We start from the raw sequence: 24,736 nt of genomic DNA, 5'->3' as shown, positions 1-24,736 counted from the left end.
GCTCCCTCAGCCCCTAGCCAGCTTCCCCACCCTGCCCTGCAACCCTCAAGCCCCACTTACCTCCAGCACAGCAAGAAGAGTGAGCCTGAAGCAGCCTCCAGTAAGTGCCAGTTCGGGCCGCACCCTTCCCCCTTTTCCTTCCCCTCCCGGCAGGGTTGAGGGTTTTCCTGCCCCTTTTGCAGACAGCTCTTGTAAGCTGAAACTCTGCCAGCCTACAGAGCTCTTTGCAAAAGGGGGAAATCCATGGGTTTCTCTTCTAAAAGGGAAAATCCGCGTTTTCTCTGATAAAAATGGGAAATACATGGCTTTCTCTGTTTTTCCATGGGAAATGGAAAACCCAGGTCCCTGGTTATCAGTAGTGTTGAAACCTTTATGTCACTCCCATTTCAGTACTCCAGTTTCAGTATCTCCCTCTCTGGCTCTGTCCCAGTCTTCCTTGTCATACCTATCTCTTGTCCCCATATCATTTCTCCCACTAGTGCCTTGTCCCAGTCTTCTTGCCAGAAGTCTTTGTCTGTCCTCTTCCATCAGCTCCTTTTCCAATTTCAGTGTTTCCCAGAGCCAGGTGTCTCCCAGTTCCAACCAGTCTCAACTTGCCTAATCCCCTGGATCTTATTATCTTTATGCTAACTTTCCTCTCAGAATCCTAATCAAAAATTTTTTCATCCTGTCCCCAGACTCCTTTTCTCAGCCTACACCTTTCCCTCTCCCCCAGTCCAGCTTTTATATTCTCTGTATTTGAATAAGACAGCTTCCTTCTCCATGCTGCCTACATGCAGGATGGCCATCGAGAACACATACAAAACAGGCTCTCTGCTCTTAATCTTGCATCCAGCCTGAAGCTATCAACATAGAAAATGTTCTTCTAAACCGCAATGGTCCTTGGCTTGAGCACACTTAGTTGCTCTGTGGAGATTTGTAGTATGGTCAACATTAAGAGCTGTGATGAGCATGAGCATGATCAGTGAGAGCTTTATCTTCAGAGACTTTGGTTCCTTGATTGAGGTTTACTGAACAGTTGTGAACTGTGATTTTTCAGATGCTTAGAATTCAGCTAAATTGGATGGGTTTTCACAAGGGTGACAAAAGGCACATCTCTGACACAAGGGCCACACCTGTGTAAAATGTCAAGCCCTTGTTTCTAAGTACTGGAAAAATGGATGTTTTTTGCCAGTATTCTAACATGGCCAGATATGGACTGTGGGGCTCCTCAAGAGCTAATCCAGCCCAGGGCATGGAGACAAACACTGTGATTTCTGTGTCAGTAGCAGCAGGTCGGCAATGATGAAAAGTCTGGTGGTTGTGATGGGTCTGGGATAGTCCGGATGTGGCAAGCAGTCCAGAGATGGTGGCAGTGGTGGGTCCCGAATCAGGGAGAGGTCTAAGTGCAGGGGTCTGCTGGTGGTTGGGAGACTTCCAGCAGCAGCAGTGAGTCCTAAAAAGGAGTGGTACAATTATAGTCTTAGAGCTGCAATGTCAGTTAAATTTTATGGAAACTTGGAACAAAAACCGCCCACAAGTGAGTTAATGCTGACCAAGAAAGTTAAAGCCACAGTGAATGTGAGCTCATTATAGTCCAGGATAACATGGGCCCAGCACACTAAAGATAGAGAAAGGTTTTGCCTTGCTCTTTTCTTTGCCTGTTGCCCTTTGTACATAAAGTATTAGTTAGCTCCTTGATGGCCTCTCTTATTACTCATATACCTGTCACTAATAGAGCTGGCCACAGGAGCTACTAACATATTACAGGAATAGAGGCTTAGAATGAAGATTGCCTTCTCTGTTTCCATGAGTGTGTGAGACCTGGCCCACATAGTCATCAATAGATGCTTCCACCCCTAACCGCTTGAATTCAACCACTGAGTGGGAAGCCATAAAGAGGAGGACAAGATAACTATGCAAAACGGCAGTAATAATGGTGCTAAAATAGTTACTGATCAGATCACATCAGAGAAAAATCAGGAAAACAGGGAAAATTGGACGCCTATAAATCAACAAGTTGAGGCAACGTGCATTTTAGAATATTAAGGGAATTAGATGACACATTACTGAATGCCTAACAATTATTTGCAGATGACTGAACAAACTCAAATTGAAGTACTGATTTTTTTCAGAACAGAAAAGGAGAGCAATTCTAGCAATTACCTTCCCAGAAATCTAACTTTTCTTCTCATTTATTAATGAAAGTTAATATTGATATTTTCTGTAACATTCAGTGAATGTGATCTAGATTAGCACTTGGCACAGTGGGGCTTTGTATGAATAGCTAAGAAGAGGGACTATAGACAGTACTAGGTGGGAGAGAAATTTAAGGCTGTGCAAGACAACTGAGTTAAGAATAATCAAATGAAGAAAAGGGTAAAACAGCACATTGGACAAAGTATTAGAAAATATAGGTGGGAAATAATCCTGGTCCTAGATCTTTAGATCTTGATGTCTGATAATGATGTAACAGGACAAACGCACGAAGAGTCGTCAGTAAATTTTAAGCTAATTGTTTATATCAAGTGAAATAAATTCAAAGCAAAGAATGCACCTCTTAATCCCTTGAAAGTAAGATTTTTTTTATGATTTACGATCTGATTGTATATATTCTGTTTCTTGACAAAGGTATAGTAATTCTTTGTATTATGTCTTTGTTTTTCCTCAACAGTTCAGGACGGCAGCTAAGTGAAGTCTTCATTCAGCTTCCATCTAGGAAAGAATTGCCAGAGTATTATGAATTAATTAGGAAGCCAGTGGACTTCAAAAAAATAAAGGTAGGCATCTTTTGACACTGGATTTATGACCCAGATACCTTGTTCTGGGCAGACCCAAACCCTCAGACTGACCATGACTTCTCTACTCAATGATAGGCAATTTTTGATTTTGTCACGGAAGGAAAGTATGTCTGTCCAGTATGCAAGCTTCACCCTGAGGTTCTTTCTTGAATGTCAGTTGTCAGCAGCCTGGAGGTCAAAGGCCAAGGCCCACTTTCCCCCGGAGGGGAGTTGGGGGGGTGAGACAGGCTGGTGGTGTGCTTTCTGCCCATGGTGACCTCAGGTTCCCCTCTCAGGGACCCTTTCCTACTCTGAAATACCTCCTTTTGTAGTTTTTCTCCCTCTGATGACTCTTCATCTCTGGGCATCGTTGATTGGTTTCCCTGTGGTCATAATACTGGCCAAGTTCTGTCCTGTCAGCATATTTCTTTGTTCCAACAAACCCATCACATGCACACACCTTAACTTGGTTGTTTACCAGTCATGCTAATTTGGTCTGTTCACCAAAGCTGAAAATCCCAAGGGCTCTGCAGTTTGGCACTGTGACCTAATGCCACCTTATCTCATGTTATGGAACAGTGTGCTACATGTCTTCAATTTCACAGCCTGTGTGTCTGCTGGCTTCAGACATAGTGGACTCTGAAGAAAACTGTCACAAACCGGCTTTTTAGAAACCATTCAACCCCTGCCATTCCCCTGGACTATTGTTCTAATGCAATATCTACTGTACCTACAAGCCAGTTCCCAGACGCAAACCTCTATATACCATTTTCTAGCTATCAGCATATTAATTTGGAATGGGCATTTTATCTGTCATCTTTGTAACTAATAGAAAAATATATCCATTATTTGGATGTTACAGATTTGTGGATGTTAGGTTGCTTAGAAATAGTACTTACATGGATTTTATTTAATATGTAATGTACTATTTCACTGTTAATAACTTACTGAAAGCCAACTCACAGGACAGACATAGAGCATTCTTCCAAAGATCATATGTTGTCTTGTACATAAAGGCCCAAGTCTCAAACCTGTGAACAAGCCTCTCATTCAGAAATTATGCTTGCAGAAATGTGGACAACTCATAATAGAATCATCCTCCTAAAACAGAATCAAGTTTTAGAACAGCCAGATGTCATCCAGCTACTACTGGATACTAGGAAGTGGTGTCTACAAGCCATTGAACCTTGGTAGCCACAAGGAACCATGCTGACTCCAGCTACTAATCATTCCTCTAGCACTCTGTCACAGGATGGGGTCCCCAGGGATGACCGTGACACCCGTAGGGCTCCGTGACCGTGCCAGTCTTGCCCAACAGGCACCCTTTTCCTCACCTGCCACATCTTGTTAGTAATTACAATAAATAGGGAGGCTGCCCTCGAGTTTGTGTTTGGGCACAGTCCTGATGGGCCCTACTGAACCCTGTGGGTTCTTGGACCCCTTTCAGGTCCTGCTTAAAATGGTTGCCTCATGGGACACCCTCAGCCTTATGGGCTACATGCATGGCTCCAAAACCACCCCTTTACCATCTGTGAGGCTTGGGGTGTGGTAATTAAACATTGCCTCTCTGGGGCCTTGCTATAGCCCGGCCTCCTGTCATCACCAGGCTCTCTGCAGCCCTGTCTCTGTGCCCACACTGGCACTGGGCTCTTCGCAGCCCTTGTCACAGTGTCCCCTGGCACTGGGGTCTGCTTACCCCCTTTGTCACCGCACCCCCTGGTGCTGGGGTCCCCACACTGTAGCGGTCCCCTCCAATGAGACCTCCTCCTTCCCCAGTAGTCTCAGCCCGATCCACCAGTTTATAAACAGCAACCAAAACATGAGTCCCTGGGCTATAACATAACACAAGCAGTTCAGGGTGTGCTCTGTCCCTTTAAGAGTCAAACTTCTCCCCCAGCACTAAGTGCCTTGTAGGCCAGGGTACCTGGTGAGCTCCTGGAGCCCCATTAGCCCTATCAGGCAGCCACAGCATCTCTGGGTAATTCTTCCCTGGAAGCTCCTTCCCCTGGCTGCTGTCAGAGAACTAACCTCTGCTGGTCTCAGCTCTGGGGTTTATACGTACCCAGGGCCCTGCCTTCTTCTGGTCAGCTGACCGGATGCGGGTGCAGGCTAATTCCCTTGTTAGCCTGTTGCCATAACAACCTGCACCTGTGAGGTTTCTGTCTGGCTCTTAGGGCCCTCTCCCTAGGCAGTTTCTACTCTTAAAGGAGCAGGTACCTTAGTGCCCTGCGACACTCCCACAAGTTCCCACCTCATTCCCATTCTGCATCTGAGCTGCAGATATCTTGAGTTGAACTCTTTTATACACAGAAATGCAGTTGCTTTTACCTTTGTCCTTTCCACTTCAGGCAGCAATTGTATAACTTTTACTCTGCATTTGGCCATTATGTGTTTCTGTCAGGTACCTTAGAACTGTGCCTTGTAATGGGTTTATCTATAAAACAAAGACAGATGTCTTTGTCTTCCTATTAAGTTGATGACATTCTTAATAGAGGTTTTGAATATTACTGTGTTACAGCACAGTGATAACTGACTCTATCTTTTGTTTCTCTCTTTCGTCTCTCCTCTGTCCACCTCCCCTTTCCTCCTCTCCCCACTTTCATAAATAACACAATAGGAGAGAATCCGTAACCATAAATACCGGAGCCTTGGCGACTTGGAGAAGGATGTCATGTTGCTGTGTCACAATGCTCAGACATTCAATTTGGAAGGATCACAGGTCTGATTGAAACCACATTTCTGTATATTTTATACGTTTCTGTCAAGTTTTCTGTCATTATAAGTTTCTATCCAAGTTTCTATTCACAATAATCATTATTTATTTATTTATTTGAGTCTTCAATGCTTTGCCAGTTAACTTCTTGGTGTTGTCAATGATAGAAACTATGCTTAAAATTTTTGTTGAAACAGGTTATTCTTCTGGGTTATAGTAACACAAAGTCCCATTTTCTTGGCTTTTTCCAGTATTCCCAGTATCTGGGCTAGCATGAAAATAGGTAATGGATCCAATTGGGGTTCCCTGGATCTTGGGACCAGGTTCTGTTCTGGCTCTGGAATAGCTCAGAGCAGCCACGGGACTAATTATGCTAAATGGCTGTCATTGTGAGGAGTTTGGGATCAGTTTGGAATCAGAAAAGTGCAGCTGAAGATGCAAAGTAATGATACAGCAGATAGCTATCATAGGTTGTTGCCAGTGGAAGAAGGAGTGCTCAATGGAAGAATCTTCACGTGAAGAAGTTTTTACAATTTATGACCCCTCTCTGGGTTTTTGGTTGTAGCCATGTTGGTCTAAGGACAAATCACATCTACTTGCATCTACTCAAAGAACCTTGCCTGCCTGACCCCTCTCTGCCATTGAAGCTAGGTACAGGTTGTGTGTTCTCTGGATATTGCAATGGATATTGTATTGTGTAGCTATTCCTTTACCTTCTTGCTGGAATATGGAAGTCTATTTTTAAAGACTATGATGCTGAATCTCCACTGAGTTTCAACCATGTGGACTGTAAAAAAAAATCAACTATGTAGAATATAATTCTATCATTTTAGGCAGGTGCTTGATATAGGGCTTGGCTTATGCATAAATCTGTGTTCAGTCAAATGAATTGAGGATGAAGAACTAAATGCAGATATGAGTGGTGACAATACAGATAGACTGGAGGACAGATAAGACTGAAATATCTGTTGTGGATTCTGTGTAAGATTTAGTTACAAAGGAGTAAGGGGCAAATCTTCTAGTGAACAGGCTGCCTATCCTAGTCAAGAGCACATTAACATTAAAAGATGTGAGAAGGGGAACCAAATGAGCGTTCATTTAGAACAAAATCAAAATGCTGTGAACAAAATTAATTAAAGCACCAAAGAATATGATGTGAAGAAATTCGCTAGTTCCCTATACACCAATGCTATGAACCTGCATAATAAAGACAAAGGATTGGTATTGTGAGAGTAAATTCAACGTAGTTGCTATTACTGAAGCCTGGTGAAAAACTTTGCATGGCTGGAGTGTTAAATAGGTTATAGTCAGTGATTTGGGGAAGGTCTGAATAGGAAAAAGGCAAGGGAATGGTGGAGAGTGGCACCCTATGTTGAAAATGGTATTGCCTGCTTTAGAGTCATTGACAGTATGAAAGCAAATGATCTTGAATGATTATGGGTCTGTGTCCTAAGCAGAGTAAGGTAGTCTTCGTGTCCTAACAGAGAAGGCACAATATGGGGTGGTAGTTGGTGACCGCTAAAGTCTATCAAATCACACAAGAGAACAAGATGACCCACTCCTTAATTCATAAGGAAAAAATGAGAGACTTCAAGCTGGGCCCTGGTAGACATTACACTTTTGACACTTAATGTGGTAATTGTGCTATATATTGTAACATGCCACATGTTCAGCCAATGTATGGTTCAATAAAATGGCAAACCAGTAACATAAAATGTGGAATATTTTTGTGGCTGGTTTGCCATTTTATTGGCACAGGGTCCCATCCCCATCGTGCATGAGGGAGCCCTGGGTCCACATGCATGAACCTTGTGCTTCAAAGGTTTTAATCTCATAAAGACGAAAATATTTATAAGCCAGATCAGTTTGCAAAAATAATTTAAAGAAGAAGTGTGAATGATAATTGGTGAATATTTATAAAATACTTTAACAAATGCTCGAAAAAGCCACAATTCACAACGAAGAGAAAAATGCTGTTCTGGTTAAAAATCAACCTTGCTTACAGGGGAAGTGAAAGGAGCTAGCCAGTTTCAAGCACTCTGTGGTGGAACTGCTGACGAAAAGGCAGAGGAGAGGACATCTGCAGGCATGATGCATAGAACAGAAATCTAGAAAGCAAGACATGTAAGGCCCTAGGGACAGTGGCTCTAGGACCACTGCACCAAGAAGGAGTGGTGGTGGTTAGTGATTCCCTTCTGGGGAGGACAGAGGCACCAATTAGTTGTCCAGGTTTGGGGGCCCAGTAGGTATGCTACTTGTCTGGAACTTGAATTCAGGACATCACAGAGAGACTGCCAAAGTTGATCCATCTTTCGGACCCTTCCTGCTTGTCCATGTAGGCACCAGAGATACTGCCAGGAATGATACTGGGCAGATCAGAGGTGACTATGAGGTGCTTGGAGTAGGATTTAAGGAGCTTTGAGCACAAGCAGTGTTCTCACCGATTTTTTTTTTTCCCATGGAAGGCAAGGAACCATCATATCCTAGAACTGAATGCATGACTGAGATGGTGGTGTCAAGATGAAGACTTTGGATTCTTTGACAATGGGTGGAAGTTCCTGGGAGGAGGGCTGCTATCAAGAGATGGGATCCATCCATTTGTTCCCTGGTTCAGGAGGAAGAAGATAGTAAGGCAGAATGCATTTGGGTGAAGATGAAAGGTGAAAGATGCAGAACCAGTGTAATGGTAGGGATTTATTATATGCCACCAAATCAGGAAGTGGAGGTGGAATTCATCTGATTCAAGGAGTTAATAGGCGTAGTGCCATGGTAAGATAGACTGAGGGATAAAGGTGCCCAGAAAATCTGGGAGCTTCTTAAGGGAACAGTATTGGAAGCCCAACAAGAAACTCTCCCGACATGATGAAAGCACAAGAAAAATAGCAAGAGACCAGTGTGGCTGCACAAGGAGCTTCTAGCATGGTGGTGGGCAAAATGCAGCCTGCAGGCAGACAGATCCAGCCTGCCAACTGATTGAATGTGGCCTGCAGCAGTCCCTCAGGTGCTCTGCATGAGACCAAGACCTGCCTACTCCTGTCCATGCCTGCTGGATGGTCCTGGTCCTGGCCAATGTGCACAGCTTCCCAGTGGGGCAGCTCCCAGTGTGGCTTCAGCTCTCTGGGTACTGCTTGCCTCAGTGGTGACACTTAGGGTGTGCACGTGCACCCCCTGAGAGCGCCTGTGCACCCCCGACCGGCCACGCTCACCGCTTAGGTGATGGGCAGAGGGGGCAGTCAGGAGTGTCGGTGTCCTCCCTGCAAGTGCCAGCTGGGAAGTGGAGCGCTGTTTCGCTCCCAGAAGTGGCCAGTGATTGGCTGTCTCACAATCAGCTGTAGGGAACACCCGCCTCCCCACCCCCCATCCCAGTCAGTGGGATCGACTACGTGCTCAGGGCTCCAGCTCCCAGCTGCCTTCCACCCGCTCTGCTCACCTGGCATGATAAGCAGCCACCTGTGGACAGCCGAGTGGGTGTAAAACAGCCTGGAGCTGGAGCCCTGTGCACTGGGGCAGGAGCTGCCTGGCTGCAGCTTTCCCTTTGCCTGGAACAGTGCAGCAGGGGCAGGAGGAGGAGGAGCCACTGTAGGTGTGTGAGGGGAGCTGAGCAGTACCCAGGCAGCTGCAGCCTCACGTGGAGCAGCCCTGCCAGGAAGCTGTGCACATTGGCTGGAGCTGGGACCATCTGGCTGGCATGGACAGGAGTGCAGTGCAGGCTGCCCCAGATGGGAGTGGGTGAGGCTCAGCCCCATGCAGAGCACTGTGGGGGCAGCCATGAGCCAGATGGGGGAGGCACAGACTGCACCTGCACTGCACTACCCAAGTGACCATCGCTGCATGTAACCTCTACCCCCGCTCCTTTCCTTCCCGTGTCCTTCACCAGTTCCTGGCACCTCATGTGTAGGCAGCCCCCCACACATACTCCCCATAGCCCCCCTCCACACCCTGCCACCCCTCCCACACACGTCCCACATGCATCCCCTCACACGCAATATATAGGACTAAGACTTTATTTTGAGCTATTATACAATTACTACAATTACCTCTGTACACTACTCAAAAAACAAATCAGGACAAACATTGTTTTTAAATAAAATTAAAATATGTTATAGTAGATATTTGATTTTTAGTATATGATTTATTTTTAACTATAATTTGTTAAAATGATATCTTCTGAAAAATGTTGTGTGTGACCCTTGACAGCTCACCAAAATGAGTTAAGTGGCTTTCCAGATGAAACAATTGCCTACCCCTGTTCTAGGATGCCTCAAATGCAAAAGGAAAGCATACAGGCAGTGGAAGAATGGATAGGTCACTAAGGAAGCATACCAGGAAATAGCAAGAAATTGCAGGGACAATATCATGAAGGCAAAGATAAAGAATAAGCTGCATCTGGTGAAAGAGGTTAAGGACAACAAGAAGAGGTTCTATAAGTATGCTGATTTTGGAGCCCTTGGCAATGGTCTTCATAAAGTCATTGGAAGCATCCAGATACCAGAGGACTGGAAAGTGCCCCTCTTCAAAAAAAGGCAAAAAGGAGGACCCGGAGAACCACAGACCAGTTAGCCTCACCTCAATATCCAGGAAGCTATTGGAGCATAGTCTAAGGAAGGCCATTTTCAAACATCTGGAGGAGAAAAGACTGATCAGAAGCAGCCAGCATGGATTTATGTCAAATAAACATGATCTCCTTCTTTGACAAAATAATTGCTTGGGTAGATGAAGGGAATGCTGTAGATATAAAATATCTGGATTTTAGCAAGGCTTTTCACAAGTCCTACATGACCTTCTCATAAACACATTGAAAAAACATGGACTGGACAAAGTACTATAAGAAGGATAGGCAACTGCCTCAGTAGCCACAAGAAAAGGGTAGTTATTAGTGGATCCATGTCAGAATGGTAGGAGGTTTCAAGTGGAGTCCCACAGGGGTATGTCCTGGGCCTGGTGCTGTTCAACATGTAAAATGGATGATACCTGTTTGGATGGCAGCGCTATGGAGAAGGATCTAGGAGTCTTAGTAGATCACAGACTCAAGATCAATTTGATGCAGTGACATGAAAGGCAAATGCAGTTTTTTTGGATGTATCAATACAAACATTAGGTGCAAGATGCAGGAGGTGATAGTGCTTCTGTACTCAGCACTGGCTAGGCCTCATCTAGAGTATTTTGTGCAGTTCTAGGTTCTACATTTTTAAAAAGATGTGGAGAAGTTAGAGTCCAGAGGTGGGGCAACAAGGGTGATAAAGGGCTTGGAAATCAAGTCATACATGGAGATGCTGAAGAAGCTAAGCATGTTTTGGTTGTGGAACAGAAGGGACATGATAACAGTCTTCAAAGATTTGAAGGGCTGCAATAAAGAAGATGGAAAATACCTTTTCTGTCTTGCTCCAGAAACCAGGATGTGAACCAATGGCTTAAAGTTGGAACAAAGAAGGCTTAGGTTGGCTATCAGAAAACACTTCTTCATTGTTAGAATAGCGAGGCAATGGAATAGACTGCCTAGGGAAGTTCTGGATTCTCCATCACGGGAGTCATTCAAGAAAAGACTGGACAGGCACTGGTCAAGAATGCTATATACCCGTCTTCTACTGGGTATTCCCCATGCTTCTGAGCTTTGCTGGTTGGCCCCACCCCCTTTTTGCTACATGTGTCTGGGTGTTTTTAAGCCTCCCTCAGAGGGACTGGGTATTTTGACTGGGGTGTGCCTGTACTCCTTCTGGCAGCACAACAGGAGGTTCCTGGCTAGGGAGTCTTGCCCCTCCAATCAAGGCCAGACCAGTTGCCATATTTGTGGTCAGAAAGGAATTTTACCCCATGGTCAGATTGGTATAGACTGTGGGGGGTTGCCTTCCTCTGTAGGGGGGCCGTGGCCCTCTACCTGGAATATCTCGAACGTATATTAACAACCTTTTAAAGAAGAAGGATGTTGGCTGCTATGGTTTCCATGCTTTACCTGTGGCAAGTTAGGATTTTATGTCTTGTGTTGTGTCAGGGGTGGTGGTAGTCTTATGAAGACTTCAGATTATGTATAGGATGAATTCAATAGGGATGATCCTGCCTCAGGCAGGGGGATAGACTAGATGACATCTGGAGCTCCCTTTGAATCCTACTTCACTTTGATGTCTATGATATTTATACATATAGATATCAACTTGTCTTTTTTGTTTTCTCTTTGTTAGCAAAATTTTAAATCTGAAGATAGTAATAGTAAAAAATTGATAAGGGAAGAAAAAAGATGCAGAAATAAATGGCTAATAGAGTGAAAGACAGTAAGACTAAAAGGGCTTCTAAACTATTCCTACTAGGGTGAAGACAGTAGAATTGTCAGTAATAATGTAGAAAATCCAAAAGTATTCAATCATTTTTTTTCTGTTTTACATTTGGGGGGAAAAAGTTGATGTATTAATGCCCTATCTGAATAAGATGTTTCCCATTCCTCCAATAACTAAAGATGATTTTTAATAGCAGTAAACTTTAATAAAATTAGTTTTGATGTTTTAAATCAGAAGATGCAGTAACTTGCACCCGAGAAATTTAGAAGCTGGCCAAGGAACTGTCTGAAACACTAATTTGATCCTCGATAAAATCTTGGCATGCTGAAAAGTTCCAGAGGGGCTAATGTTGTGTCAATATTTTAAAGAAGTAAAGAGGACCACCTGTGTAATTATAGGCCTGTCATTCAGACAGCAGTCCTAAGCAAAATAAAGAAATAGCTGACAAAGGATTGTTTTAGTTAAGAATTGAAAGAGGATAATAAAATTGATGTCAATCAGTGTGGGTTTATGAAAGCTAAAACTTGTCAAAACAGTTTTAACTTTCTTTGAGATTAGTACTTGGTAATGTAATGGTTTTGATGTGAGTGAATTCTGTAAGGTATTTGACTTGGAACCATGCAACATTGCAATTATGAAACTAGAGCAATACAAATTAAATACTTTAAAATTGGCAAAGACATAAGTCTTCAGATATACTTGTAAACTGAGAATGATCATTGAGCAGTTATGTTTCCAGTGGGATCACCTAGGGACCTGTTCTTGACCAAACATTCTTTCAAATTTTGTCTGTAACCTGGAAGAAAACACAAAAGAAAGACAAAGTTTCAGGTCACACAAAGCTCTGGGCGAGTGGTAAATAATGAAATATATAGGTCCACTGTTACAAAGCATCCTGGATCACTAGGTAAATGAGGTGTACACAAGCAAGCATTTTAAGTCACATAGCTAGAAACAGTGATTGTGGGCCATGCCTACAAAAATTGAAAGATTTAGTGCTTGGGAGAAGTTACTCTGTAAAGAACTTGGGGGATCATGATGAATAATCAGTTAAATAGAAGATTTTGTGATGCTGTAGCCAAAAGGTGCAATGCTATCCTTATAGCATAGAAAAGGGCATCTTCTGTCTAGCAGACAAGGTCCAACCAGATCTAGTGACCATAAATTGAAGCTAGAAGTAGTTTTCAACACCAAGGGCAATTAACCATTTGAACAACTTACCAAAACTTGCCATGGATTTTCCCTCACTAGAAATCTTTAAAATAAAATTGGACTTTTTTCTACAAGAAAGATGCATGAGTCCAAACAGTAATTAATTCAGGGAAGGACTGTGGTTGTGTTATACAGGACGTCAGACTAGATGTCATCTGCCCTTATCTAGAATAGGCATTGGCGATGTTTTTCATCAGGAGGGCTGGAATGATCCAGCTCAGTTTGGAGGAGTGTGGGCATTAGAACCCAGCCACTGCCCCCACTTCTTCCTGCTTGTAGTGCAGCATGGCAAAAGGCATCATCTACTGGATCCTGTGCTGCCCACCTGCGGCACAACACAGGCAGAGCTCCCTCTCCACTACAGCCTCAGGTGTCTGACTGCAGCACAGCTCATGGAAATGGGGCTGAATGCTGCCAAAGACACAACACTACACTCTAGATCTGAAGGCCCAGAAAGTCAGATTAGGTCCCACAGGCTGTAGGTTGCCATCCCATGATCTAGGAACTCTTCCTAGAAGTTTTTTCTATTGAGTTCTGTGGATTCAGAATTTTGCTTAAAGGGAGTAGGTGTTTTTCTAAACAAAGCAAATTTTCTCTTTTTCGTGTGTGTAATAGATTCTGTTGTTCCCACCGGGTAACATCAGAATCCATTAAACATTCAAGTAGCTTTGGTGATCCTTTGTATTATGATGCCATTCGTGAACAGTAAAAGTTCTATGCGCATGTGCTCTCTCTCCCTCTTGAGGGCCACGGCTCTCAGATTCATTAATAGTATTTTCCATAATACATTTCTTCAACTATATAATCTTGTGTTAATTCTAACTAAAGTTAACAAAAATTAATTTATTTGTGCGTCTGTAGTGCCTTTGAGCAAACTGAAGAATTCAAGTGTCTGTTTAAAAAAAAAAACAAAAAAAAACTTGTCTAGAACATCACTTTCAAGTTCTGTAGAGCAGTGTACACAAGCTGATTTGTGAAGACCATGGTAAATTTTCAATTCTTCTGCAAGTCTTTTATATTGATATTTCTGTTGCTGTAATCTAAAAATATTATATTACTTGCAAGACGCAATCCTTTCTTTCATAGATGCTCTTCAGCAAAAGATACTTAGCAGTCTGAGAAATGTTAATAGGGAAAGCTTTTATGAATGAGCATGGACTTTTTTTTATTCTTTTTATATCTACTACGAAGGAGTAAGCTGCTTGGCATAGATATTTTTTTATTAGCCAGCTTGGACTTCTTAACAATTAAAGATAATTAGCACTGGAGTAGTACATTTGTCACTATTAAATATATTGTGAGACTATAATCCAGATTTTAATTAGGGAACTTGCTATTGAAGACTCATTCTGAATGCTTTCCCAAGATAGTTATGATCTAATGGAAATATACTACAATTACGTTGGTAATGAAAATTATATATTAAGAAAAACCATTGCATTCTAGGAGGGATTTTTCCCTGTTATTTCATTTTTAAAAGTAATAACATAATAAGAGTTACACTTGTGGCACATTGTCAGTAGGTTTCTTCATTTAGAGCATGAAAAAATAATGTTGGCATTTCTTGTAAAATTCATGCAGCAAGGGTTGTTACTTGTAATGAAAAAAGGCCATATACTCTGTGGGGCTCCATAGAAAATAGTGTTCCATGCTGTGAATTTTTGATGGAGCTTGATTAGCAGTTCTGACATAGATTTGCTTTCATGATCCAGATCTATGAGGATTCCATTGTTCTCCAATCTGTGTTCAAGAGTGCACGACAGAAGATTGCCAAAGAGGATGAGAGTGAAGATGAAAGCAATGATGATGAAGAAGATGAGGATGAGGATGAATCAGAGTCAGAATGTAAGTCAGAACGTAAGAGGCAAGTAGGTTTCCTTGGATAATCAGTTTGTCCACTTAGTATTTCCATTCCGGTCTTCTGATGATTTAATAGAAGCAGTTTGTTATCAAATTTGCTATATTTGTGGTCTGAGTCCTGACTTACTCTTAGCTGCTCTGTTCTGGCTGTGTCTCCTTGAACTGTGCCAAAGACTTCAAGTATTTCCAAACCTGAACCCATAACGTTTCCTTTTTTGGTATCTACCTTAATGGAAATTGCTGATGCAGTGAACTTGCTTGTCTCCAACTAGCCACCTTATCATATTTCTTTGGCACTCCTCTTTTCCTTACTGATTGTAAACATAAGCTCCTGGTGTTGTGATTTGCCAGACCTTCTTTTGGAAGACCCAGAACAGAATTGAATCTTTCAAAGGAAGTATCTTCAGATGACTTCCAAGTGACAAGACTTATCCTCCAGTAACTACTCTGCTCACTTTACCATTCAATTTTAACAGTAACCAGTTCTTTTACAGAAGATGATAAAGAAAGAAATGTAAATGATAAAGAAAGAAAGGGTCATGATTATCCAACATGATCACTTGTGTAACAGAAAATGTCAATCAGTGAATCAGGGATGTACTTGGTAGCCGTGTTGGTCTGAGACAAAAAGACGTACAAAAAACTAGAACTCTTGGTTCCAAAATTATACCTTTTATTAGACCAACTGGAAAATGGAAAGAAAATTGTCCTTTTCTGCAAGGAAGGAATTCTACCTGAACACATCAAAGAGCTACTCAACACAGCTCACAAAGACACTCTCATGGATGCAGAGGGACAGACTTCCATCTTCAGCTCCCTCTGTGCAAAAATGAAGTTTATTTCTTACCTATAGGGACTTTTTACCATCTTGTACCATCTACACTTTTCCCAGAGCCTGACGAAGGGACTTTGATCCCGCAAGCTTGCAGAAAAGGACAATTTTCTTGCCATTTTCGAGTTGGTCTAATAAAAGGTATCATTTTGGAACCAGTCAGTGGATCAGGCATCAAACCCTGTATTGTTTAGGATTATAGGTCACATGGTTATCTAGTCCAGCCCTCTGCTCAAGGCAGGATTATCCCTAACAGCCAAGTGTCTATCTAACCTGCTCTTGAAAACTTCCGAAGATGGAGGCTGCCTATACACGTGCCAGGGGGGCATTTTAATTAAAGCAGTTCCTGGAAAGTCGCTCTAATTAAAATGCCTCACCATCCCACGTAGTAAGTCCCTGAGCATTTAGAAATGGTCGTGGGACACCTCATTCAATGTGGTTTAAATAAAGTGCCCCCAGAGCCATTTCAAAAGGTGTGGGGACTTCATACACCTAATAGTGAGGCGATGCTGGAGCATCCTAATTAGAACACAGAGCAAACTCAATTAATTAGAACATGAACGAGCATATATATAGGCAGCCAGAGATTCCTCAAATTTTTCTAGGTAGTCTGTAATAGCCCTTTGGGTAACTGAAGACTATTTCCCCCCTCAGTCTTCTCATCTTCAAACTAAACAACTCTAATTTTTTCAGCCTTTCCTTATAAGCCTTGTCTCTCAGGCCCCTAATCTTTTTTGTTGTTCTGAACTGGATTCTTTCTACATTTTCCACATGCATTTTGAAGTGTGGAAACCAAAACTGGATACAGTATTCCAGGTGAATTTGACTTAGTGACTTAGTTGAGCTAGAGTATGTCTTTAAAGAAGAGATACTCCACCTCCTTGGGATGATTCTCCTGGTGCTTAATTATTGGCACTGGTAGAAAATGTCTTACAGTTTTAATTTTAAACTGCCAGATCCCTGCCTCCCCACAGAACCAGCCATAATGTTCAGCTACTACTATCCTCTGATGTCCAGAAATAAAGCCAACGTTACCCTTGCAATCCTTCTCTAGGTACTGTATCCCAATTTCCCAGGCCCTCTAGAGACTTCTTCCAACATAAACTCCCCAGCAGTTGCACACGATCACCATTAAACCAGGCCTGAAGTCCTGCAGACTTCAGGGCATGATATTACAGAAAAGAAAGTATTCTTTTCCTCTGTCCACAGTCCTCCTTTTTGAAACCTGAACACTTCTGCCCAGTAGTATCCTATGTCTGCCAAGGACAGAGTGTAAGCTCTCAGTCAGAGAGCATGACTGGCATACACTACCCAAAGTATCTTGCCCTAAGCCACTCTCCAGGTATGAGAAGCAGACTGTTTTTTCCCAAGATATAAGATGCCATACAACTTCAGGTGTTACTTTGGAAACTATATTTTGGAATCAGACTCTAGTGCTGTTCTGCAACTTTTTGCTGCAGGGGGTGCAGAATGACCCAGCTTTGTTTGGAGGTAGGCAGGCACTAGGACATGGCTTCTCCCACCACTTTTCCTATCCACAGGAACTGGTGCTGCCTGATTTGGCAAGGCAGGGACAGAGCTCCCCCTCCAGTGGAGGCCCAGATGGCTGACTGCAGTGTGGCACAGGGAGAGCCCCCCACCCATGAATGCCACCAAAGGCACAACAGCATGGGGCAGATCCAGAAACTCGTTGTTGACCCCTGCTCTACTGAGAAACCCAAATCCCTGAAGTTTGGTGTTAAGCTTCGTGTTGTTTATATAATTTACAACCTTTTTGTTGCCGGTTGCTACTAAAGATAGACCTTTTCTATCCACAGACCATAGAAAAAGTGTTTTTATGATGCATTCTGTTGTATACAGGTTCTCAGAGTGAAATCCAAGCACCAAATACTGCCCGCAGGCAACCACTCATTCTAATTTGCACAGCAAGGATTAAGCTAATCAACTCAAAGATTTTCTTGATAGCTCAATCAGTAATTTTTATTAAACTGTCTTGGATAATATGAGTAGAAGCAAGTATCTCCATGTAATTGTTCCAAAATCACCATAAGAAGGAGAGGGGGGATCTTTTCAGATTGTTACAAAAGGAGATTGTGCCTGAATACAGAGACTGTGTTAAGAAGTTGAGATATGGTGGCTGACAACCAATTTCTCCTCCTCCATCTCTCCCTCCACCCCAGTTGAGAAAGGGATAGAAGAAAATAATCAAATAATCACAGCTGGTAATTGCATCTCAACTTTTGCACCTTTTTGCAGCAAAATCTGTGAAAGTCAAAATCAAGCTGAATAAGAAGGATGAAAAAATCCGAGACAAAGGGAAAGGCAAGAAGCGGCAAAGTCGGGTAAAAGCAAAGCCTGTCGTGAGTGATGATGACAGTGATGAGGATCAAGATGAAAATGTAAGTTTTACTCACTGAAGCAGTGGAAATGGTTGCAGCTATTTCTTCTCTTCCCCATTCTACTCATAATCACAACTTTCACTTCTTTCTGCATGGAGACACAAAGCAAAACTTAAAAACTATGTTGATCTTCTTGAGGAGGGGTTTAATGCATCAAACTTTGTTTTTAAGAAGGATCTGGCAAAAGTCTAAAAAGACTTAAAATATATATATAAAAATAACTTACTGTTATACAAATCCCCAAATAGAAGGAAGAACTTTGTTGTGAATCTTGCAAAGAAGTGGGGTTCCTGGATTGACTCTAATAGATACAAGTCAGGAATACGTTTTTTAAAAGGCTTTTCCCATTCCAAACTTTCCTTTAATCAAGCTTTGGACATAGCCGTTAATACTAGAGGAATGAAAATGCCTGTCACAGGCAGCGTTGGGCTTTTTTTCCCCCCAGTGTTCATGTTTTCCTTTGGCCTTTTAATATTCAACAATGAGATATGAGATTTGCCCACTTTCATCTTCACACCCTCCCATCCTGTTTCATCCCATCCCAGATATTAAGTAGTCTGAATGTACTGTCAATATTTTATGTGTGAAAAAAGACTAAGGCAATTTTTCCATCATTTTTAACAAAATATTTGGGCAGGTAGAGAATAGTGTTTCCCGCCACTGTGCTTTTCTCTTCTTTCTCTAAAGAGGCTCACAATAATAAGCATAAAATGTCATGAAGCAGAAGTATAAATAGTGTAGTACTTTTCCTAAAGCAACTTTGATTTCTCAATTTAACTTTTTAAACAAAAATTCAAAGAATAGCTGGCAAAGAATAGCTGACCTTTTTTTGTGTCTCTTACCTCTAGGACCAGTCGGAAGCAAGTGGAAGTGATGATGAGTGATCCATAGGGTTTATTTTCTTGGCAGAACTGAACCCCTTCCCCCCTTCCTTCTCTCATTTTACACCCAGTAAATTCATTTTGTTGATAGACATTGGGTTGTTTCTGTATTCTCATCCTCTATAAACTAGCTTTAGGATAGTGCCAGACAAACATATGATATCATGGTGTAAAAAAGGAAAAAAGAAAAATTTGTAACATATTGTGACCAAATGGGCCTCAAAGATTTAAAAAAAAAGAAAAAAAAAAGCTTTTGATGGAAAAATGTGGGTTGATAGTATATTTCTATGGGTTGGGTTTAGCTTGGTTAATGGGTTGATTGTGCCTGGTTTTATCGTTTGATGAGATGTTTTTGAATGGCATCAGAAAGACAAAAAATGTCTTTTGTAGCATTGATAACCAGGAGAAGCCATTAAAAGCCGCTGGTTATTTTATTTTTCATCAGGCAATTTTCAAAGTTTTTATTTGTTCTGTATTGTTTTTTACACTGTGGTACATATATGCAATTTGTTTAATAGCTTATAAATGTACAGTAGTTAGCCTCCACCCCACCCTGTCCCATACGCATTTTTCCACTTTATGCTTGATGATCTTCAGAAAAAAAATGCTTTTCAAATTGTATCAAATTTATGTCTACTGTAAACTTTGCTTAATTTTTTTCCTCTTGATTTAAAAAAGTTGGGTTGAAAAATGCTATTGAATATTGCAATCTATATAGTGTAATGGATGGCTTCTTTCATCAGACTGATCTTCTATGTTACCAATGTGGATTATCACCTTTTCCCTAAAGTGTACTTAATCTTTGCTTTCTTTGCACAATGTCTTTGGTTGCAAGTCATAAGCCTGAGGCAAATAAAATTCCAGTAATTTTGAAGAATGTGGTGTTGGTGCTTTCCTAATAAAGAAATAATTTAGCTCAATTAATACTGTCTTGTGTTATGAGTTTCAAGAGAATAAAAAAAGACTTTATTATGGCTGTGTGAGTGGTCTTGAATATAGATCCTAAAGTGGTTTGATCTAAACACATAACCAAAAGAGAATTGAATTAAGGCGGAATATCCTTATAGAGATATATGGGACAAGAGCTATCTATTAAAATAACATAAAATATTAGTGCAACTCACAACTCTAACCAGAACTCAAGTGATTAAACAATAACATTAATGTGCTTGTTCTTTTCTATTACAGAATGTATCTGCCTAGGTGCACAAATCTAATTAGCTGTCTAGGAAATCAATCTAGCTATTAATTTTTTCTCTTCTTCCCTACCCTTCCCCCACTGTATACCTCCTGGAGATTTCAGATCTTTCTTTACAGTGATAACTTGTACTTGGATAAGATAATGTAAAGATTTTTGCAGTCGTTCTGTTAAAGATTTGTAACTAATAGCATCATTGCTTTTTATAAACAAACTGCTAACGTTCTGAAAAATACAGCAAGGAACGAGACCTTTGTCTGTGAAAAGCTTTATGCCTGAACCTTGATTTGTAAGTTGAAGATATCTAAAGTTACATGAACCATTGGTCTCTCAGTGTGCCCACTCATCTCTTTTACTGCCCTTCCAACAACTGAACTTCTCTTGACATTTTTCTATCTTATTTTAAAGATTATTTGTTGTTTGTCTGCTACCCATGACACCGTGTTAATCCTTCAGATTGAAATAGCTGAATGTGGCTGAATGAGGTACATCAATTTCACGTTGACAAAACAACTGAAGAGACAGCTTCCCCTCACCTCAACTATCTGAACTCACTATGTACAGGTCATGTTCCCTAAGTCTTATAAGAGGGAGCTGTGTGACACCACCTCTTCATCCCTGTTGCAGACTTTTAGCAATATGCATCAGGAGTTTCAACTGTTGTGCTCCGGATGAACCAGTCCTGAATGTACATAGAGGCAAGGGGAATCTGGCCACTGGATTTGCTATCAAAGATGAAGAAAGGCAGAGAGAAGTAACTTGCCTTATGTGCCCATCCAGCTGTCCAGCTCCAGAGAACCGGCTTCCCTAAATTACAGAATTATAGTTCCAACACCAGCTAACTTTACCTCATTAGTTGGTTATAACATTGATTCCACAGGGACTTAAGGAAAAAGATATGCTGACATAACACAGCCCAAATGATGAGTACCCAGAAGTTGAAGACATTGACAAATACACTGCTATAACGAGTTGTGTTATATACATAGTGTATCTCCCCCCCAGCTCTGCCCCCTGCAAACATGCATCACCACTGATCTGGAAGGGCTGCCTTTGGCCGAGAGAAGGGGAAAGTTTTGTCTGCATGGTCCATTGCATGTATGGCTTCTACGTTGCAAACAGTGATTCGGTTTCCGGGAGATGTTTTTACATGTAATGGACTAATTCTACCATCTGATTTCTCATGACCAGAAACAGTTGGCAATATTGTTCAGTTACTACCTGCCTAGACTGGATTTTAACTGGGGACTTTGATGTGAAAAGTACAATATTATGTTACTTATCCCCCCCATAAGTCCCTACTGCCTTTGTAGTGACCCAATTCAATTTATTTTTTGCAAATTCATTATGTACAAATGGATGTTCAGCTAGAGACTATATAATAACATATTCTTAAAATAAAGTAACTTTTATTCACTAAATATAAACCTTGCAGTTGTTATAACCATCTTTCTCCATACAGGACTACAGTTTAATTCTGAATTTGCAGTTCTGTATCTGATTAGCAGTTTGAAATCATATTATACAAATCCCTACACCCTCTGAGAGTTGGAAAAAATCAAATTATTTTTGGTATTTTTAAACCACCAGAATACCTCCTTGCAGCCAATCCTGTTAATTGTTTTGGGGATTTGAATCTTGGTTTTCCAACCCATATTTTTTTCTCCTACCTCTCCATTTTTCTGTGGAAGCTCCATTATCTTTTCTAAGTGCCTGTCCTTTTCCCTTTTAATTTTCAAATCACAGCAGTATACTAGGTTTTCCCAGTTTTTCCTATGGAAGCCATTATAATATACAGCATTCCAAGTTCTTTCTGAAAGAGATGCAGCAGCCCTGATTTATAGGAAACAAAAATCCATGCTAAATGCATAAATGTCAACCCTTCCTAATACCTTCCTTTTCTATTATGAAATAAAGATGTGTAAAGCACCTTCAACACCTCCAAATGTCATTTAAATGAGAAAAAGTATAGCCCATGTGGGAGGGAAGATTAACCCATTTCCTACCTGAATTACTGTGACTGATTTATGAAACAAACTTTTTAAAATAAAACTGGATACAATATGGCTTGAATACTGTGGTGGGTAAGCAGAGTGAAAGAAATATCAGGGCATGTGCTTGTTGCGTATGCCTCTCCTGAGAGATAGACAGTGTTGTTAGTGGGTCACATGAATAACAATTTGAAGGCTTTCATGTATTTCAGAGGCTAGATAAAAATTCCTCCTCCTTTCTTACACATCTTAAAGAAACAAAGCATGTACAAGACCATTTGCTCTAATGAATGTAAACAGATGCCTTTTTAAATGTGTCCAGTCACCAGTGCAATGTGCCTTGAATGTTTTTCACTTTCAAATGTGTATGTTCATACCTATCTGTTCAGCTTTCTCTGTCATTCCATCAGTTTTTAGATCACAGAGATCCCCCTTCTTGCTATAGAAGTCTCTGCACATGAATAAAGCTGGCAATACATTCATTGTTGAGGCATTGAGACAAGACAGCGTGTGTCATAGTGAATACTGCCACATGCTCTGTAAGGCACAAGGCAAAGCTAATGTAGCAATAAGCCACAAAATGGTGTGCAATTAGTAGGCTATTGGTGCATACTTCATGCTGTCAACTTCTTGAGAAGTGCACTAATAGCTTTATTAATAATGCACACTCTGGTGTGACTTACCGCTATTATGGTATGGTTTGCTCATTTAAAAAAAAAAAAAAAAACCCTTTAAAATCATTTCAGGGAGGTGGGTATATAATGAATCTTCCTACAGTGCAAAAATAATTCAGAATAGTAGGAAAACAGCAAACATTAAAGGGTTTAAATCTGCCTTTCCCTTTCTCTCCTTTAAATCACTGAAAAACCCAATTTCTGAAATTCTTAATTTTGGCCACTTCCCAGTTCAGTTCTCAGTTGTGTATGATAGCAACCAAATTTGAACTGGATTTAATTTCCCATGACAGTTTTTTATGAATTCAGGACAAGGCCAAGCAGAAAGGGGTGTGTGCTTGGGCTGGTCATAACTCTGCATCAGCGTAGAAGAAGTCTCTTAATTGTGAACCTGTTTTATTAGTTAAAAGATAGAAGGGAAGTAAGACAGGAGGAGGATTAATCAGAAGAAAATTATTTTAGATTAATTAATATTTGGCCAGTAGCCTTTTCTTCCTCTTGATGGTGATGAGCTCAGAGCCAGGTAAGTGGATATATGACTTTGGATAATGTACATCTGCAGCCATACTCTGCTAGGCTTTGAATGTCCAGGATCATATTAATGGCTGGTGTAATATCACTGAGAACAAAATTTTTAAAATGGGACAAAAAATTCAGCAAACAAGGAACCAGCATAATGGATACTATATCATTCACACAACGATTCTGCTCTATGTTGCTATGTTGAGGGCACTCTCAGTTAAGCAGGGAGAGCCTCTCAGGTTTATCAATTGTTTTGATTTAAACATTCCGTAAAACAGAACTTAATTATGCTATAGATTGCAGCTACTCATCTCTCTCCTGAATTCCAGAGATCCCATTTTCTAGGGATGCTCCAGTAAAGATTTTCTTGGCCAATACTGATAGCCAGTTATCCACCAGGCATATCAGCAAATACCAATCCAATAGCCGACTTACAGGAAGGCAGCCACACAGCATGGAGAGCAGCACCCTGCAGGTATTTCTGTGGAGGGGAAGGGGCGGGGGGAAGGAAAGAAGCATGAGGACACAGATCAAAGCTCCCACAGTGAGAGAGGGAGTGGGGCAGGGGCTGGGTGGGGGTGAATGGCATCCCGGGGCGGGGAGCAGGACAAAGCCACAGGTGGCTCAACCAAGGGATCAGTGTCCTGGTGCTTTAAAATGGTGGCGGGGCACTCTAACTAAAGCTCGTCAAGTGAGCTTTAGTTCAAGTGCCGCCAACACCATTTTTAAGTGCAAGGACACTTAAGAGGAGCAGAGCCAAGTGGGGCAAGGGCAGAGGTGAGCTATGAGCTCTCCACCCTGCTGCCTTTGCCCCGGAAGCCATGCGTCGTCCCCTGCCCATCTGGCAGCAGGAGGCACAATTCACTGCCACCAGGCAGGCAGGCAGGGGACACAGCCAGCATGCAGCTCCTGGGACAAAGGCAGCATTGCAGAGAGCCCCGAGCCCACAATGGGCAGCCCATCTCTGCCCCACACACAAATCTGGGGGGGGGGGCATGCCTCCCCTCAGGGGTGTGCACAGCAGCAGAGTGCCACCCCCCTTCCCACCCCCTGTGCCCCGTAGACAAACCCCCAATGGCTCCATCCCTCCCCAACCCCAGAGTTCCCATTTACTGCCCTGACTGGGCAGTGCCCTCACCCAGCCCCTTCCCCTGACCCACTCCCTCCCTCACCGTGTGGGCCTTGATCTGCCACTTGCCCCTTCCCCTCTATAGACTTATCTACAGTGCGCTGCTCTCCACACTGCCTGGCTGCACTCCTGGCCATGTGCATGCTGCTGCTGCACATATGCATGCAGCGTCCGGGGACCCCAGCCAGAAGGCATGTTATAATTGTTGTTACATTCTCTGGTACACCAGCCAAAAAAAGCCAACAGACGATCATGTTAATTTTCCTTTTATCAGTGCCGATCCAATATGGCACCTAT

General features: G+C 41.9%; 1 protein-coding gene across 1 annotated transcript; it reads left to right on the top strand.

Moving 5' to 3' along the window:
• The first annotated feature begins 1,473 nt into the window (after window positions 1–1,473).
• On the top strand, window positions 1,474–19,845 carry LOC102375956 (probable global transcription activator SNF2L2). The gene is made up of 6 exons (XM_006025421.3): window positions 1,474–1,519; window positions 2,611–2,759; window positions 5,377–5,478; window positions 14,666–14,798; window positions 17,902–18,044; window positions 18,893–19,845. Exons 1-6 carry the CDS (start codon window positions 1,474–1,476, stop codon window positions 18,926–18,928), a joined length of 609 nt encoding a protein of 202 aa, XP_006025483.1. The 3' UTR covers window positions 18,929–19,845.
• Window positions 19,846–24,736: the final 4,891 nt, after the last annotated feature.

This window comes from Alligator sinensis, unplaced genomic scaffold (assembly GCF_000455745.1).
Source record: "Alligator sinensis unplaced genomic scaffold, ASM45574v1 scaffold392_2, whole genome shotgun sequence".
Lineage (NCBI taxonomy): Eukaryota > Metazoa > Chordata > Crocodylia > Alligatoridae > Alligator > Alligator sinensis.
This window is presented reverse-complemented; position numbering and strand designations above follow the sequence as displayed.

What these genes read in the sequence shown, in the direction of transcription:
- LOC102375956 (XM_006025421.3), top strand. Translation starts at nt 1,474, where the DNA reads ATGTCAGTTAAATTTTATGGAAACTTGGAACAAAAACCGCCCACAA. An exon ending in GGAACAAAAACCGCCCACAA is followed by an intron (nt 1,520 to 2,610) that starts GTGAGTTAATGC and finishes TTCTTGACAAAG; the next exon opens with GTATAGTAATTCTTTGTATT. An exon ending in GGATGAATCAGAGTCAGAAT is followed by an intron (nt 14,799 to 17,901) that starts GTAAGTCAGAAC and finishes ACCTTTTTGCAG; the next exon opens with CAAAATCTGTGAAAGTCAAA.